This window comes from Gorilla gorilla, chromosome 9 (assembly GCF_029281585.2).
Source record: "Gorilla gorilla gorilla isolate KB3781 chromosome 9, NHGRI_mGorGor1-v2.1_pri, whole genome shotgun sequence".
Classification (NCBI taxonomy): Eukaryota; Metazoa; Chordata; class Mammalia; order Primates; family Hominidae; genus Gorilla; species Gorilla gorilla.
Window position 1 is genome coordinate 26,488,785 of NC_073233.2, and position 17,487 is coordinate 26,506,271.

The 17,487-nt window shown below is 46.9% G+C and overlaps 1 protein-coding gene across 9 annotated transcripts in view; it reads left to right on the plus strand.

Annotated features, from left to right (window-relative positions):
- The window catches only part of NAV2 (neuron navigator 2), a 775,852-nt gene extending 758,946 nt beyond the window's left edge, over window positions 1–16,906 (plus strand). For all 9 annotated transcript variants that reach the window (XM_055356422.2, XM_063711041.1, XM_063711042.1 and 6 more), the window contains 4 exons: window positions 927–1,123; window positions 2,990–3,108; window positions 9,902–10,105; window positions 13,443–16,906. In XM_055356422.2, coding sequence (XP_055212397.2) covers window positions 927–1,123; window positions 2,990–3,108; window positions 9,902–10,105; window positions 13,443–13,568 — 646 coding nt within the window. In that variant the 3' untranslated portion in view covers window positions 13,569–16,906. The remainder of the gene's footprint in view (window positions 1–926; window positions 1,124–2,989; window positions 3,109–9,901; window positions 10,106–13,442) is intronic.
- The last annotated feature ends 581 nt before the right edge of the window (window positions 16,907–17,487 follow it).

The window sequence follows — 17,487 nt, forward strand, 5'->3', positions numbered from 1 at the left end:
CCCCTATCACTGCCCCATCATCACCCAGCACACCATTGCCATCACCTAGCCGGTACATCTGCTTGCAGCTTTCCCCCTGCACTCTGTAGCCAATCCTCTGCACTGTGGCAGCCAGACCAGAGTGAGCATTCTAGAGTACACATCTGACCATAGAACTCTCGTGCTTAAAGTCCTTCAGTAGCTCCAGCTCCCTATGGCCTGCAGGATGAAATCCAGACTCCGTGGGTTGGCAGGTCAAGTATGAACTTCAGTTACACTAAACCTCTGGTAGTTTCCCCAAACATCCACGCTATTTCCCATGCCTTTGCAAAGGCTGCAGCATCACCCCACTCCTGACCCCAACAACTGCTCCTGCCTTTCCTTATGTTGCTGCCCATTATCTGTCCAGTCTCAGCCCAGACATCCCCTCCTCTGGGGAGCCTTCCCTGATTCCCTTAGGCTTCATCATATTTCATTTCTTTCTTTGCCTGTCTGCCTCCTCCACCAGACTGTGAGCTCCTGGGAACCAGGACTGTGTCTTAGTCATAGTGATAGTTCCATAGCCTAGCATCGGGCCTGACATCAAGCACAAGAGGCAGTTTATCTCAGTGGTTAGAGCCTAGCCTCTGGAGCCAGGCTTCTTGGTTCTCATCTTAGCTCTTCAATTAACTAGCTGTTTGATCCTGGAAAAGTTACATGACCTGTCTGTTCCTCAGCATTTCTGTCTGTAAAACGGAGGTGGAGGTAATATCTATGTTAGAGGGTTGGTATCAGGAACTGTGAGTTAATACATAGTTACAATGTTTAGAACAGTGTTCGGTGCATAGCTAATCCAATTTGTTGCATTAGCATATACACCTTCTGTTTCTAACGTGCTTTGGTTCCTGAGGTCAGCCATCATTTGGATCACCATCATCAGCTTGAAAAGTGTTTCTGACTTCCTCCAGATGGGTGCTTTGTGCCAACCACACGGAGCCTGTGAAGGGTTTCCTTGGCCGATTCCTGAGGAGGAAGCTCATGGAAACAGAGATCAGTGGGCGGATGCGCAATGTGGAGCTGGTAAAAATCATTGACTGGATTCCCAAGGTCTGGCATCACCTCAACCGCTTCCTGGAGGCCCACAGTTCCTCGGACGTCACCATCGGTGGGTGGGAGACTGGGGTCGGGGGGGCGGGCTGACATCCTCAGGTGCCCATCCTCTGGGCCCTGGCCAGGACAGCACTTTGCAGGCACAGTCAGCAGAAGCTGGACTGTCCATAAAGATAGAAAGGGGGGCAGAGGGACAGTCACAGACCAGGTAGACCCCAAATTGCTAGTGGTCTGCAGAAGAGAGATGTGTCCAGCCTGGCCCAATGTAGAAACTGCTGGCTCACTAAAGAGCTCCCACCTCAGGGTTCCCCCAAGCTGAAGCTACCCTCTGGGATTGGCTTTGCTTGAAAAATAAAATTTTATCAGCATTTCTGAAAGCTGGACATTTAGAACAGAGAAAAAAGATCACTAACCATCCCACCATCTTGACATAATTTTAATTTGAGCTTATTTTTTCTGTCCTTGTTCATATGTGTGTATATATAAAAGATATATATATATATATGCTTTATGAAGTGGCAATCATAGCATACATATAACGTGTTCCTTTTGGCCAGGCATGGTGGCTCATGCCTGTAACCTCAGCACTTTGGGAGGCCAAGGCAGATGGATCACCTCAAGTTAAGAGTTTGAAACCAGCCTGGCCAACATGGTGAAACCCCGTCTCTACTAAAAATACAAAAAATTAGCTGGGTGTGGTGGCATGCACCTGTAATCCCAGCTGCTCAGGAGGCTGAGGCAGGAGAATCGCTTGAACCCAGGAGGCGGAGGCTGCAGTGAGCCGAGATTGCGCCATTGCACTCCAGCCTGGGGAACAGAGTGAGACTCCAAAAAAAAAAAAAAAAAAAAAAAATCCTTTTTCATTTAGCACTATCTCATGAGCATTCTCTGTTGCTACTCAGTTGTTGTTGTTTTTTTGTTTTTGTTTTTGTTTTTTGAGACAGAGTTTTGCTCTTGTTGCCCAGGCTGGAGTGCAATGGTGTGATCTTGGCTCACTGCAACCTCTGCCTCCCGGGTTCAAGTGATTCTCCTGCCTCAGCCTCCCAAGTAGCTGGGATTACAGGTGCCCGCCACCACACCCAGCTAATTTTTTTGTATTTTTTAGTAGAGAAGGGGTTTCTTCATGTTGGCTAGGCTGATCTTGAACTCCTGACCTCAGGTGTTCCACCGGCCTCGGCCTCCCAAAGTGCTGGGATTACAGGTGTGAGCCACCATGCCCAGCCAATTACTCAGTTTTAAAAATTATTTTTAAAGGCTACAAAATGATAAAATGTAGATGTACCCTCATTTGCTTAACTGTTTCTGTTCTTTTGGACTTGCAGTCATGGGCTTCCATTTTTTTTTTTTTTTTTTTTAGGATGGAGTCTCTCTCTGTTGCCCAGGCTAGAGTGCAGTGGCGCAGTCTTGGCTCACTGCAAGCTCTGCCTCCCAGGTTCACACCATTCTCCTGCCTCAGCCTCCCGAGTAGCTGGGACTACAGGCACCCACCACCACGCCTGGCTAGTTTCTTTTTTTTTGTATTTTTAGTAGAGACGGTGTTTCACCATGTTAGCCAGGATGGTCTCGATCTCCTGACCTCGTGATCCACCTGCCTCAGCCTCCCAAAGTGCCGGGATTACAGGCGTGAGCCACCGCGCATGGGCTTCCATTTTAAAAAATCAAGATTAGTGATGCCACAGTGAGCATCTTCCCCATAAAGCCTTTCCTGGAGGAGGGAGACCCCCAGGTGGAATCAGGGATCAGAGTGTCCTTCTCTGTGGCCACCATCCAGGGCTAGTATACCTGCGTTCAGGCCTCAGCCCTGCCATCCCTCAGAACGTCTAGGGTCCCTCCTGTGAAGGGTGCTCGGACCATGGTTTCACCTGATGCCCCATCACCCATGCCCATTTGAGTGCTAATGTATTTTCACTGTGGTCTCCAGGCCCCCGGCTCTTCCTGTCGTGCCCCATCGATGTGGACGGCTCGAGAGTGTGGTTCACCGACTTGTGGAACTATTCCATTATCCCCTATCTCCTGGAAGCCGTCAGAGAAGGACTCCAGGTGAGAAGACACCCCTGCTGGCTTCCTTGAAGCTGAGGGGGACTGTTCTGGTGACCAGATGAGTTGTCTTTATTTCCTCCTCCAGGAATCTGACTGACATGGGGTGACAACCCCTCACCTGGGAGTTCATCAGTGTAGTGCAGTGTAGGGACACACCTGGCTGCAAGTGGCTCTTCCACCCATTAGCATTGTGACCCCAGGCCAGCTGGTTAGCCTTTCTGTGCCTCAGAGCCCTCATTGATATTCTGCCACAAAGAGTTTGTTGCAAGGATGAAATGGAAGTGCTCAGCATCGTGAGTGCCTGAGAAGTAGAACCATACACATGTGTAGTACTTCACAGTTTGCAAAATATTCTCCTATCTGCCTTTTGGGTTAAGCCTTGGATTAGTCCTTGGATTAGCCTTGGACAGAAATTTGGTTTTTTACTCCATTTTTAAGAGAAAAAATGAGGCTCAAAGAGAATAAATGATGTGCTTAAGTTTATAAAAGGGAAGCTTGAAAGGTCTGGGATTTGAATCCATGCCTTCTGGGTCAAATTCCAGGTTCTTAGCCCTGAGGCTGGTGGCATTCTTTCCCTGACATCAGCACCCCTACCCTCTTAGGAACTTTGGGGCCCATAAGGCTGCCAGTTCCTCCTGCCTGGCAGCAGTTGGAAAGCACAAATTCTTTTTATTTTTTTTAGACAGAGTCTTGTTCTATCACCCAGACTGGAGTACAGTGGCACAATCTCAGCTCACTGCAACCTCCACCTCCTGGGTTCAAGCAGTTCTCGTGCCTCAGCCTCCCAAGTAGCTGGGATTACAGGCGTGTGCTACCACACCTGGCTTTTTTTTTTTTTTTTTTTTTTTGGATTTTAGTAGAGACTGTGTTTCACCATGTTGGCCAGGCTGGTCTTGAACTTCTGGCCTCAAGCAATTCACCCACCTTGGCCTCCCAAAGTACTGGGATTACAGGCATGAGCCACTGTGCCCAGCCCGGAAAGCAAAAATTCTTTACTTCTCACTTGACCCAGGGTTTAACTGGAAGCTTACCATTAATTTGGAACTTGGGATAGTTTTATTGTTGAGCCTGGAGGCAGCCTAAGAAGTTCTGTAGGCTTTTAACACTCACAGTGAATAATTAGCAGACATCACATGTGGCTGAATAATCCAGAAACCAGTTTGGTAGCCAGGTTTCCAAGAGCTTGTTTGTTTCCTTGGTACTGGACAGTGGGAGACACAAGATGCTATCGTAGGCCTGTGGAGGGTGCAGGGACTGGTGTGTACCCACAGGCACATGTGTGACAAATACAAGTTAATGGCTGCAGTCAGTGTTTGTCATTTCTGTATAGGGCTGAACTGAGGAGTATTCAACTATTTTCTATCTATGATTTATAGCAGCAATGATGGTCTTCAGAGGCATTCAGGACAAAGGGAGCTTGAAAAGGAAAGTATTTTGCCTCTTGTGATGTATTTCACTAAACTGGGGCATACGCATTGCAAATTCAAGTCAGCATATTTAATAAAGTGTATTGTGAAAGCAGGAAAAAAGCAAGAAATTAGGCAACTTTTGGCCAGCCTAAAATCATTGGTTAGCAGAGCTCTATCAACTGCTGCTTTCATACAAGAAGGTATGAATGATTTTAGATCTTTGCAGTGGAACCTCCCTAGGTAGGTAAAGCCACTGGCGTGGATAAATTGACCATAGTTTAGTCCTTAATCAAATGGTTTTGTTAAGACCACAGACCCAAACAACCACTCAGTCATTCCTATTTTGGGACCAGTGGAAGCATCTCCTACCTGCTGGATTCTTGCAGTCTGTCTCATTTCAGAAGCCTCTCTCCTCTGTTCTCATTGATGGCTTCCAGGGAGTGTGATATGCCCAGCACCTCTGGGAAACCCAAGCTGCTTAAGAAAAGCAAAGAGAATTGCAGGCAGATGAGGTGGACTGTTTGCCCCTGATTCCACCTCACCTTCTCCCATTTGCTTCATCTTTGCTCTAAATGTGGTCTTCTGGTATAGGAAGGGGAGTGAACCTCAGAGTCACTGGGAAGAACTCACTGGCTCTGCTGAATAAAGGCCTCCCCTGCCCTGGAAGGCATTAACCAGGAAGCAGGGAGCCTGTCTGTGCTCCAGCCTTGCGCTGCACTTGAGCAAGCCCCTCACTGGTTAACAGTGGTTGGCGGTGCCAAGGCCCTGCTCCTTTGGACCTGAACCTAAAGGAAGGCTTTCTGGGCATGGCTGGAAAGGAACTCCCCTTCCCACCTAGGAGAGGTTGCTGATGGAGCTGATCATAGAGGATCATTGGGCGTCCTTCCCACCATGGGAAAGTGAGGCCCCAGCCATCTGGGGCAGAGAGCAGAGACATGCTCCAATCTCAAGGCTCACTAGTTCAGTGTGAGGCAGGAAAAGTCATCACTGCTTTGTGCTTAGAGGTCATTTGAAGGTTAGTCTTTCAAGAGTGTGGAGCTGCAAAGGGAGGCGGCCAGAGTTTGCATCCCACTAAGTGGCCCAAAAGTGAGTCACTATGCCCCAAACTTGTGACCTCGCCATCCTGATCAGCCCAGGAGACCGTATAGACTCTGCGGATTCCTGGGGAAGCTTGCTGTGTTCTTCATGCCTCTGGTTTTGAAGGAACATTTGGTGATGTTTTTTGAGGGCCTGCTACTTGCCAGGCACCATTAGGGGCCCGACGTGCATGATCTCATTTAGTTCTGACAGCCCAGTGAGTCTCTTAACAGATGAGGAAACTGAGGCTCACGGACGTTCTTGCCCCGTACCATGTCCACTCAGCAGGGTATGGTGGAGTGCGTGTTGGTGCCCAGGACTAGCTGGCCCCTTGGCTACTTCTGTTATTTTCAGGCTATCCTGAGGACACCCATCACTCCACTGAGAAGCCACAGGTGGCTTGGGGAACCAAATACTGAATTTTATAGAGTGGAGTTCTCCCTATGATTTCATTTGACAAAAGGATTCCTTTATTTTTAAAAAATTAAAATTCCCTACTCTCGTTTGTGTTACTTTGAGTCCACACCTACTCTAGGGTCACCTGCCCCTCACCTAACCCAGGTAAGTGGCCATGAAGTGAGCACATTGCAGTTCAGAGTGAGGTTCTAGGCTGAGAACAGGTGGAGTCCCTAGAATGGGTTCTGACAGGGCTACTGTGCACCAGGAGCTGGGATGGAGGGCTGCCCATGGTAGTATGGATTTGGTGGGAACGTAAGGAGACCTGCTGTCATCAGGGGATGAGGATGGCTTCCAGGTAGCCCCTCCCACAGGTACACCCATGCCAGGAGGAAACATGATATCGCCCTCTAGTGAGCATAAGGTAGCACTGCAAGGGCGTGTATGTGCAGATGCACTTGAACTGCTTGGAGGACCTTCCTGAATGTGCAGCCGATGCATCCTTCTGTGATGTGCACACCCTCCCAGGAGCCCCCTGCATCCCACAGTCAGAAGGCTCACAGTGGCCCAGGTTTTAGTTTTCAATGTCTCAGCTCCCTGCTCCCATTTTTCCTGACCCAGTGGGGATGCCAGGTTCCTTCTCCTGCCTTAGGGAAAGTGAATGTCCTCCCCTCTGTGTCTGTCTGTCCAGATGTCTCTGCTGCTGCCCTCGGGGCCTGCAGTGGAGCTGAGGAGCTTTATGATGTTTCCTTTGCTTACCACAGTACTTACCCAGCCATTCATCACCCAGACTTGAACATGTCCAGTGACAAGTGAGGAGGCTTGTAAAAATATTTTCTGTTCTTGCAGATGATGTTAACATGTACCTAATGTGCATTTGTCTTATGACTCAGTCCTGAGCCCTGCTTCCCTTTGGAGCTGTCATTGGAAACACTTGCCAAAGTGTCTAAAGTCTGCAGGGTAACTCAAAAGACCTTTCTCTGTGCCCAGGGCAGGCTTGGTGCCTGCAGGGAACAGGAACAGTGCAGAGTGAGTGTGGGGCCATTTATCGGATTATCCAGCCTGCTCTGAGACCCCAGACAGGTCTCCCGTCTCTTGGCCTTGGGTTCTCCATCTATAAATTGACAAGTTTGGACTAGAAGAGTGTTTTTTCAGGCTGGTTTCTATGAAGCCCAAAAGTTCCCCAGTCTACTCAGTTGAGGACCAGAGATGAAGAGCAAATGTTTGAAAACCATGGTGCCAGATAATCTCTGAGGACATGTTCAGCTCCAGGAGTTCTAGCCTCTGTGATTCTGCAGCCCTGAGCTTGTCCTCATCCAGGCTGTAGTGTGGAGACAGAAGCAGTAGCTGTCACAGAAGCAGTAGCTGTGAGGGTTTGGTTCAGCCTCATGTGAGGTCTGGCTTGGGAGATGCAGCCCAGTTTCCACAGGGAAAGACCTCAGAGGGAGAAACTTCTCAAAATTGCACAAATGGTTCTAATGTGGAGCAGCCTTCTTCTGCTCCAAATATCCCACTTTTGCATTCTCTTCTGCCCTGAGACACATGCCCACATACACACAAACTCATGCCCCTCACACGATTCCTTCCTGCTCACACAATAATTGCCTTTCAAATGCCAGACTGAGCTCCTAGGCCTGAGACTCACTCCTGCCCCAGGTTAAGGAAGACTTAGCAACAGACTGGGCCAGAGCGCAGGACGGGAGGAGTGCTGGTGTCTGGGAAGGCAATGAGTCATAGGAGGCTGCATGACTTAAGCAGAGGGGGTGATAGCCACGAATACAGAGAGATGAGCCCATCTGAGAAGGGGCAGGGTGGGCAGCTTACCTGACAGAAATCATAGCTAGAGGTCCCAGATGGCACAGACAGTCATGGGAGTATGGGCACTGCTGGCAGGGACAATGAGCCCAGCAGGCTGTCACACTGATATCTGGCCAACAACCTGCTCCACGTCTCCCTGCTCCGGGTCTGGCTGAGTCACGTGGCTCACATGACTCAGAGTTGTTCAAGGTGGTGTCAGTCAGGAGGGGTGGAGAGGAAAAAGGCCTGGCAAAGGAAGCTGAGGTTCTAGGTTCAAATCGGGCTCTGCCTGACAGCCTTTCTCAGCGGGCTCTGCTCTTCAGGCCTTGATTGGCCCATCTGGTAAATGAGGGGGTGGGGCTAGGTGGCCCCAGCTCCTTCCCCTTGGAAAGACGTGGTTTTGTTGGTTCAGAGCTCAGCTTCGCACTGTTGTCAGCACCTTGCTCTCTGTACCCTCTCCACGGCAGGATTCGCGGGAGGGCAGGGGGAGCAGACAGACAGACAGACAGCCGTGGCCACCCTAGAGACACACTGCAGCCGTGGTGGCCCACGGGAGTCTTTAGTCTCTGTGCCCTAAGGCCCCCTGCAGAGTCCTCTCTGCAGAACTACAGGTGACACTGCCCTGGCTGTGAGCATGTCCTGCCACATGGACCAAGTGGGCCAAACTAGTGGGCCGTGGAATTGAACACACTTAGTTTCCAATTCTGGCTTCTCTCCTCCCTGGGCCTATTTCCTCATCTGTAAATCACGGGTATTAGTACTTCCTCTTGGAGTTGCACGGTGGTTAAGCAAGGTATTCGTAAAGCATTTCTCACAGTACCTGGCACAAAGTCAGCTGGAAGATGTGGTGGTGTTAAAGGAGAAAAATATAAAGCCTATACCTAGCTGTGTAATATACAGAGCCTCGTGTTGGGAAGGGGTCCAGTCTAGGTTTCTGTTCTTCAAAGAATGTATGTATTTCTTGAAATTGCTAGTAATGGTCACTAAAATCATTTTACCATTAGATAATTGAGGCTTAAGAAAAGGAGCTTGGAGGCATGGTGTTGATCTTACCATAAAATTAAGTGATAATATAGTTTACTGTTTTAAGAGCCAATTAGCTATTATGGAATTTTGAGAAATACATGACAAGAGAGAAGCCCTCATAATTTCACTGCCTCTGTGCAACCTCTGTTAGCAATTTGCTGTTTTGAAAAGGAGTAGCACTTCTATATAGAGGCTGTGAGAGTCAGACCCATTTCAAGAAATGGGGTTTTATTGAGCCAGGACCAGCCCAGCACAGTGGCTCACACCTATAATCCCAGACCTTTGGGAGACCAAGGCACGAGGATTGTTTGAGCCCAGAAGTTCGAGACCAGCCTGGGCAATATAGAGAGATACCATCTCTTAAAAAAAATGTTTTAAAAATTAGCCAGACATGGTGGCACACAAGTAGTCTCAGCTACTTGGGAGGCTGAGGCAGGAGCATCACTTGAGCCCGGGAGATTGAGGCCACTATACTCCAGCCTGAGCAACATTGCAAAACCTTGTCTCAATACAAAATCAAAGTAAATATTGAGCCAGGGCCATTGTGACCTCTGCCTGCAGTGTTGGTGCCCAGAACCCAAGGTATGTAGGCAGTATTCTTTGGGTAGATGCACCAAATGGAGTACTAGAGCTGGCTCTTGAAAGCTGATAGCACCTTTTTCCAACTCCACATCCAGTGACATCATGTCAGTGGTTTGAAATCAGTCATGGTGGGATTGTACCATGGATGTTGGCAAATGCTTCAAATCAGGTCATTGTTTTTCCCCCACAGCCAGTTTTTCACGTTGGATTATCAAGGCTCAGAGTTTAGGGTCACACGGTGAGTCAGTGGCAGAGCTGAGACATGAACCTAGATCAGCCTGACTCCAAAGCCTGTATTCTAGACCACTGGGTCATGTTGCCTTCAGCCTTAGCACCTCGAACTGTCTGCATCTTGGATGACTTCCTGAGCATGGAATAGAAGTGGAATTACTCCATCAGGGAAGGCATGATGCTGGATTTGGGGAGTTTTTCAGAAAGCTGCAAAACTGGGGCTACAAGAGAGATCTGGGCCACTTCCAGACTGTTCCTTCTTTGCCTGTTTTCAGCTCTATGGAAGGCGCGCCCCCTGGGAGGATCCTGCCAAGTGGGTGATGGACACATATCCATGGGCAGCCAGCCCACAACAGCACGAGTGGCCTCCCCTGCTGCAGTTACGGCCTGAGGATGTCGGCTTCGACGGCTACTCCATGCCTCGGGAGGGATCGACAAGCAAGCAGATGCCCCCCAGTGATGCTGAAGGTGACCCGCTGGTGAGTCCTCAGCCACCAGAGCAGCTCAGCATTCCTTTAGCACTTACTGTGTGTTGGGTATGATGCAGAGCCTCTGGAAATACAAAGGTGACTAAATCCAGCCTTGCTTTGGAAGGCTGGACCCAAATGACTGGGCCATTTCTGCCAATATTTTCTTCCGTGGTTTTAGTTTTTCACTAAAAACTTCTCCTCTGAAATTTTTTTCTGGTATTAGATAAAAGATTAAGAATTGATTTTTCCCCTTAAGTGTTCTTATACCTACTGTCTCTATACAACACTTTGCCCTCTGATTTGGGATGCCACCTCTATTACCTACTATCCTATTACTTTGATCTCTCCTACCAATAGCAGAACAGAGGAAGAGATTGCTAAGGACCAGAAGCCCAAGGCAAATGATAGGGTAAACAGGGAGAGGTTTGAGGGCAGCAGGGACTCACAGAGGGGAGGAGGCCTGAATATGAGTCCCATGGCCATTGAGATGAGCTAAGTCTTTCACACTGTTTAAGCTTCTTATTTATTCGGCTGTTGCTAAAACAATAAAGGCCCTTTAAGAAGCACCCAGGCTGGGGTGGCTCACACCTGTAATCCCAGCACTTTGAGAGGCCAAGGCGGGTGGATCGAGGTCAGGAGATCGAGACCATCCTGGCTAACACGGTGAAACACCGTCTCTACTAAAAATATAAAAATTTAGCTGGGCGTGGTGGCGGGCACCTGTAGTCCCAGCTACTCGGGAGGCTGAGGCAGGAGAATGGCGTGAACCCGGGAGGTGGAGCTTGCAGTGAGACGAGAGTGCGCCACTGCACTCCAGCCTGGGCAACAGAGCAAGACTCTGTCTCAAAAAAAAAAAAAAAAAGAAGAAGCACCCGGGCTGGGTGTGGTGGCTCATGCCTGTAGTCCCAGCACTTTTGGTGAGCATTTACAGCCTGGGCAACGTAACAAAACCTCTTCTCTACAAAAAATACAAAAATTAACTGGGCATGGTGGCAGACGCCTATAGTCCCAGTTACTCAGGAGGCTGAGGTGGGAGGAGGGCTTGAGCCTGGGAGACAGAGTTTGCAGTGAGCCAAGATTGTGCCACTGCACTCCAGCCTGGTTGATAGAACCAAACCTTGTCTCAAACAAACAAAAGAAACACCTGGGCCAATAACAGTAGTATTTCTAATCAATTGTAGTACTCTACCAATATAAGACCCACACAGAGTCACACTGCTAAATTAGACCTAACAAATCAAAAGCCCAGTAAAATAAAAAGGAAGCAAATATACCAAAACCTCCCATGGTTAAAGGACTATTGTCATGCCTTAAATTTAGCCCCAAGCTTTCTTGGCAGGCATAGCAAAAAGAAAACATAACAGAGAATATTATTTACATTACCTAATGAAAGAAAATATTATAAGAGATGTAGCAGGATTAAAAGACAACTGATTTACTGTTCTATTCCTAGCAGCTAATTAAGTCCCTAGATTAAAAAAAGAAAATATTAATAGGCGATTCAGGTTGTCTGCCATCCTACTGTTTGGTGGGATGTAGCTGTGGTTCTGTTGAAGATTGCAGTGGGAACTGTATTTTTAAAGGATTTATTATTTGTGTTGCCATGTACAACCTAGTTTGCAATATTTATAACAGTAGTCTTACAAAGGAAAGAAGCATACTTTAAACAGCCGTTTGCAGTGTTAACTAACCATTGCTGAAAGCCAAAGTCACGGAGGTATTTTTTGCAGGGGCAAACTCATGAGGTCTTAACTTACATAGAAAATAGAATTTAGTATATTTAGAGGAAAGAATGGCCAGCCCATCCCTAAACAATCTTTTCTGAGCCAGTAACATTTGTATCACTGGTTGGACACAGAAGGTGTGTAGGTAAGACCCAGGATTCTTGGAAATGCAGAAACAGATTTCTCCTTCTAACCCCAGGCCCCCAGAAGTGAGCTGTGCCAGTCCAGCCACTTCCATTACCAAGTTAGATATTTGGTATTTCTCCTCACTTCTACTCTTTCTGCCCAGGGCCATGTGTCTCTATTATCATAGCTCTCTTATGTATTAATGCTTCTCACTCATGAGACTGAGACTTTCATGAAAACAGAATTTACTTGCTTTTGTTCCAGAACCATATACTGTGGACATACTGGGAGTGTTTAATGAGTGAATAAGTAATCCCAGTTGCCAAGGATTGTCCATTATACTTCAGCTCTGCCTCTTCCCTAGTTATGGCTGTGCAGATGGACACCAGATGATGGTGCTTCTGCAGCCTGGCGCATCTGGGTAGACTCTGCAAAGCATCCTGAGGGGCAGCTGGATTGTATGCCCAGCTGCACCACATCTTGGCCTTAGCTCAGAGAGGCCCCATATTCCTGACTTACTTCCTATATAAAATATAAAATACATACACACAATTTACAGTTATAAATAAAAGTAGTTTTTATTCCCTCTCCCCACTGCCAAACAAGTGACCCATAGAATGTAAACAAGGGCAGATTCAAGAACACTGTCGCTAAACTCTTTTAAGTTAGATGATGATGACAACAGATGACATTTATTAAGCACTTACTATATGCCAGGCCAGCCCCTTTTCTAAGGGTTTAATACACATTATATCAATTTATTCCCTACTTCAACCCTATGAGAAGTGTTGCCATTCTCCCCATTCCACAGATGATGAACTGCTGGCTCAGATACCTTAGGTAATTTGCCCAGAGATTCCTGAATCATAAGCGAAGGCTCTTTGCACTCGGAGGCTTTGCTTGTAACTGGTGCTCCCCCTCACCTCCCTGCCGAGGCTTCCACAGGAACTGCAGCACAGTTGGCTCCAGTCTGACCTGGCCAGAGCAAGGAGAAGAGATGGGTTTGATGCTTGTCGAAGTGGGAGGGGGCCCGTGTGCTTCCGACGTCAGTGATGCTGATGCCAAGTTCCAGGAGCAGGGATGCTCAGCCACACCTTCATCCAGGCCGAGGGCTATGCCTGAAAGGTGTGCCCCTCCTAAATAAAAAATAAATATAATATGTATAGAGAGCATCATTTTGTTTTCAGTGCTCTATGTATATTAACTCAATCCACCCATAACATTATAGGGCAGGTACTATTATTATTCACATTTGACCAGTAAAGAAACAAGTATAAAGAGGTTAAGTAATGTGTTCAAAGTCATGCAGCTAGTAATCGGTGAAGCTGGGATTTGAACCCTAGAAGCCTGGCCCAAAGTCCATGTTCTTGTCCACTGCCGCCACTGTGGGCTGTTATCCCAGGTGAGTCTGGAGGTGGTGGCATGACCTTCTAGGAGTCCAGGGTGGGCGGCCAACTAGACAGAAAGCAGCTCATGCTTCTCCAATCTTCCCCTAGATGAACATGCTGATGAGGCTGCAGGAGGCAGCCAACTACTCCAGCCCCCAGAGCTATGACAGCGATTCCAACAGCAACAGCCATCATGATGACATCTTGGACTCCTCTTTGGAGTCCACTCTGTGACAGGGGCCCGGAGCCCAGTGCCCTCCTCTTCTCCTCACCGCATTCCACCTGCATCCCCCACATCACCCTGAAGATGACTTCCTGAGCCAGCCCCCAGCCACAGCCTTAGAGCTGCGGGAACACCGAGACCCCTCATCCTTCAGCCTCGACCTGGGTGCAGGCATCCCGGGCCAGCTGCCTGCGGACCGCTTCCTTCCACAGCGAGAACTGCACTACCTTCTGTTGTACTTTAATCATTGTTTTGCCTTGTTGCTGTGACCTCCCTAAGACACTGAAGATACTTCTCGGGAAAGGATCATCGCCGTTGAAATGAAAAGACAGACAGAGAGAAAAAAAAAAAAGAGAACCCACATGAAGCTCTGAAACCAAACAGCATCCTGCCGTGAGCTTCCCAGAGACAGAAGAGACTGGAGCAAAGTCGGAAACACAGAGAAGCACGGCTTCCCCTCAGCACAGACCCTCCAGACTGGGTCTCAGAGCCATGCCACCCACCCTCCCACACAGCCGGCCACAGGGAGAACTGGTGCTAACCAGGGTGCTTGCTTTGGTCACGTTCAACGCACTACAGAGCTACGACACAGGGAAACCTTAGGAGAAAATAAACCGTGCTTTCATGTTTTTTAAATGGTGCTTTCCTTACCCGAGAGGTATTTTGCCTGTTCCAATCGAACCACCCCATTCAGGTCCATCAGCCTCTGATTAATATCCGTGAGAGTGAGTGACGGAGTGAGAGTGTGAGCGAGTGGATGTGGCTGTCAGTGCAGAACAGCATGTGTCTCTTTCCTTCTGATATATGAATGAATCAGGTTTTTTTTTTTTCTGCGAACACTGTGTATAGTGAGACTTGTTCTACTTTGGAGAACAGATTACCTTTTGAAAATGAGGTTGAGTTTCTTCCTTTCTGATGCATTGATTTTTGAAGATTTTTTCCCCCCTTCCCCTCTTGGTCAGAATCAGTCCTTTGGTGAAAGTAAGAACCGCAGGAGTTGAGTTTTGGTTTGGTCCTGCTCAGTTTTGGTTTTTAGTTGTCCATCCTCACAGTCCTACACACTCGCCTCCTCCTGCTAGGGCTGGGGGTATCTGTGTCCTTTAAAATGGATGAGGACCTGGTCCTCGACATGTGGGTGAGCCATGGACCTTGCCTTCCCTTCTCGTCCTTGAGGGTTTAGAACACACACCAACACCTCCAGCGTCCCCGCCCCAGCTTCCGGTGGGGTGATGCGGTCACCCTGCAAAAGACTTGCACTTTCCTCAGAACCAACATGACGCAGCTCAATAAGGGTGAGGGTCACTCCCTCCCAGAAGCCCCGTCTGGACGAGCCTTGCCTGACCTCTTCGGTGCTGACCTTCCCAAAGTGATGCCTTACTGGTTTTGTACTAACTGTGTTCATTTTACATAAGTGTCGTGCCTGCCTGGGGTTTGGTTTTTTGTCATTGTTTTCCCCATTGAAACAAACAGGGCTAAAAAGTCATCTATTCATTAGGAGAACTCAAGTTGCTGTGACTTTTCTCATCCAAAAGACTCATTTGTGTGAATGCGTGACCATGGGAAAAAGAAAAAAAAAAAAAAAAGATCCATTTTTTAGGTTCTTATCAGTCTCCAGCTGACAACCCAACTGGACAATGATCTGTCTGGTGCAGGAGAAGGCAAAAGTTTCTACAAGTCTACATGACCTTGCTGATACTTGTTCTAATAGAAACCCAGTCTGCTGTGTCTTCAACATACTGGTATTTTCATTACAAAGTATGGTAAATTTTTGAGTTGTTTGTTTCTGTTTTGTAAAGAGAATCCTTATTGGACACCAGTGAAGGTGTCTCTGTTTTAATGATCAGGGTTTTTATTCCATCTTTTGCATTTCTATTTCTGAAGGTTTGTCTCTTGGCATCTTTTTTTAGTTTCTTACCATAAGAGTTTGGCCCGAAACTGCTCACTTCACATTGGATGACACCATGTTCTTCCTCTTTGAAAAGAAAAGGGGAATGTGTCCCACTAGTGAAAGGAAAACTTTTCAACACTATCCCTGCTTTAATCTCAGCAAACTCAGACTATTCTGCTTAGCCTTCATTAGTCATCTGGGTGTGAGTGTGTCTTGTTCTGTTTTTCTTTTTAATAAAACTTTCAAACCATATATTTAGCCTGTGACCAGGGGGGGCCAAACCCTAAGATTTCTGGTAAACCTGAAGGGTGGCCCTCCTCAGACAATTTATCTCCCAGCAATGACCCTACACTCGCGTACTGTGAATTTGGGAGGAGGTAAAGTTGACTTCTCCTCGTGGGCAGTTTTCCAATCACCTTGTGAGTAGACACCTGCCAATATTGTTTGAAACCTTTTTTTAATATGACATCCTCTCTCGTCATTCTCTTCTCCCCTTTCCCACAGACTTCCCTCCCACTGGGTCCAGGTTCAGAACCAAGACTTCTGTACCTAGTGTTGCCTGATTGGTGAACATTGACTTCAAGTAGCATAGCCCTTGTGTGACTCACAACTCCATGTCCTTCCTAAAGTTTCGGGAAGCAGGGTTGTCTAATATGCACATTTCTTATTTTGGTCATATTTTTACTTTAGTGTCACTCACCTTTTACAAAGTGACTTTGTACTCATTTAGGGCTCTATCGGAAATGCTTCCATTTTGCCTTTTCTACAGTTAGGCCAATTTTGAAATATATAAATTCTATGCAACATTTATGTTGAGTTACCAATGGAAGCCAAAAGTTCTCTTCCCAAACCGCCAAGAATGATACAGGCCATAATTGAAATGGGAATACCTTTTAAGTTTCATTAGGGGTGGGGTGGGAGTGGGACAGGAACAAGACTTGCCTAGATCTGTGTTGTATCTTGGGGACTTTTACTTTGTTGTTTGATGCTTAAACTTCAAAATTCTCTGTATTCAAATTTGATTGTGGCGAATCTACTTCAAAAAGGAAAAATAATCCAACTTTGTGGATATTAAATGGAAGGTTTGCTGTTTTGATCTAGTTGTTTCCAGTGGAGCAGTTTATGAAATATGTTCTATAAGATGTACATTTTTTCATTGTAACATAGAAATTGTAAATAATTGATTAAAGTGCTGCATTTTGATGAATTTTTTCTAGCCATTTTTAAAGAGAAAACTAGGAATTGAGTATTTTGTGTACGGTATGTTTCCATCCTCCCTCCCCTTCCTCCTCCCCTCCCCTCTCTCTCTTCCTACCTATTTAATTTTCATTTGTCATGAGGTTTTTGGATTTGCCAATGATCTGCTGGACATCATGCCCCATGTCATAGAGAATAAAGCTGATGATTGTACCAGTCTTAAATTATTCATGATTCAATAAAATTGATGCTTATTTATTCAAATTAGTGGTTTGGCTTGTCTGTGCTAGAGCAAGTCCTCATAGGAGTTTTATTTCATGCTAAGAGCAAGTCAGTCTTATCTGGATGCAGCAAATGCAGGGAAAACCCAAAACCTTTGCAAACCCATCTTGGCTAGTATGCCATCAATATCCCACATCTTCTCAGTTTCTCAGGTCTTCTTGCCACTCCTGTGGAGCTTGTTAGAACTGTAGAATTTCAGATCCTCTCAGACTTTATGAATCACCAGGGATCTAGTGGATCTTCAATTTCTAACAAACTCCTAGGCAATACCAGTGCTCTAGTGCCTGGACCACACATTGAGTGGCAAGCAACATCAGTGTCTAGCCAGCCCCCTAAGTCGATCCCTTGGCATGAAAAGGATTTTTTTTTAATGTATTGAGTACCTACTAATTTCCAAATGCTTTCCCTAATACTCAGTATAATGCAAAATGATGCCAGAGAGGTATTCTTACTCCCATTTTACAAGTGGAAAAAAAAAAAAAAAAAAACAGAGAAAATGACGTGCCAAGGAACCTATAGCCAAGAAGTGAGTTGGAGTTTCAGCCCCATATTCTGACCGTCCT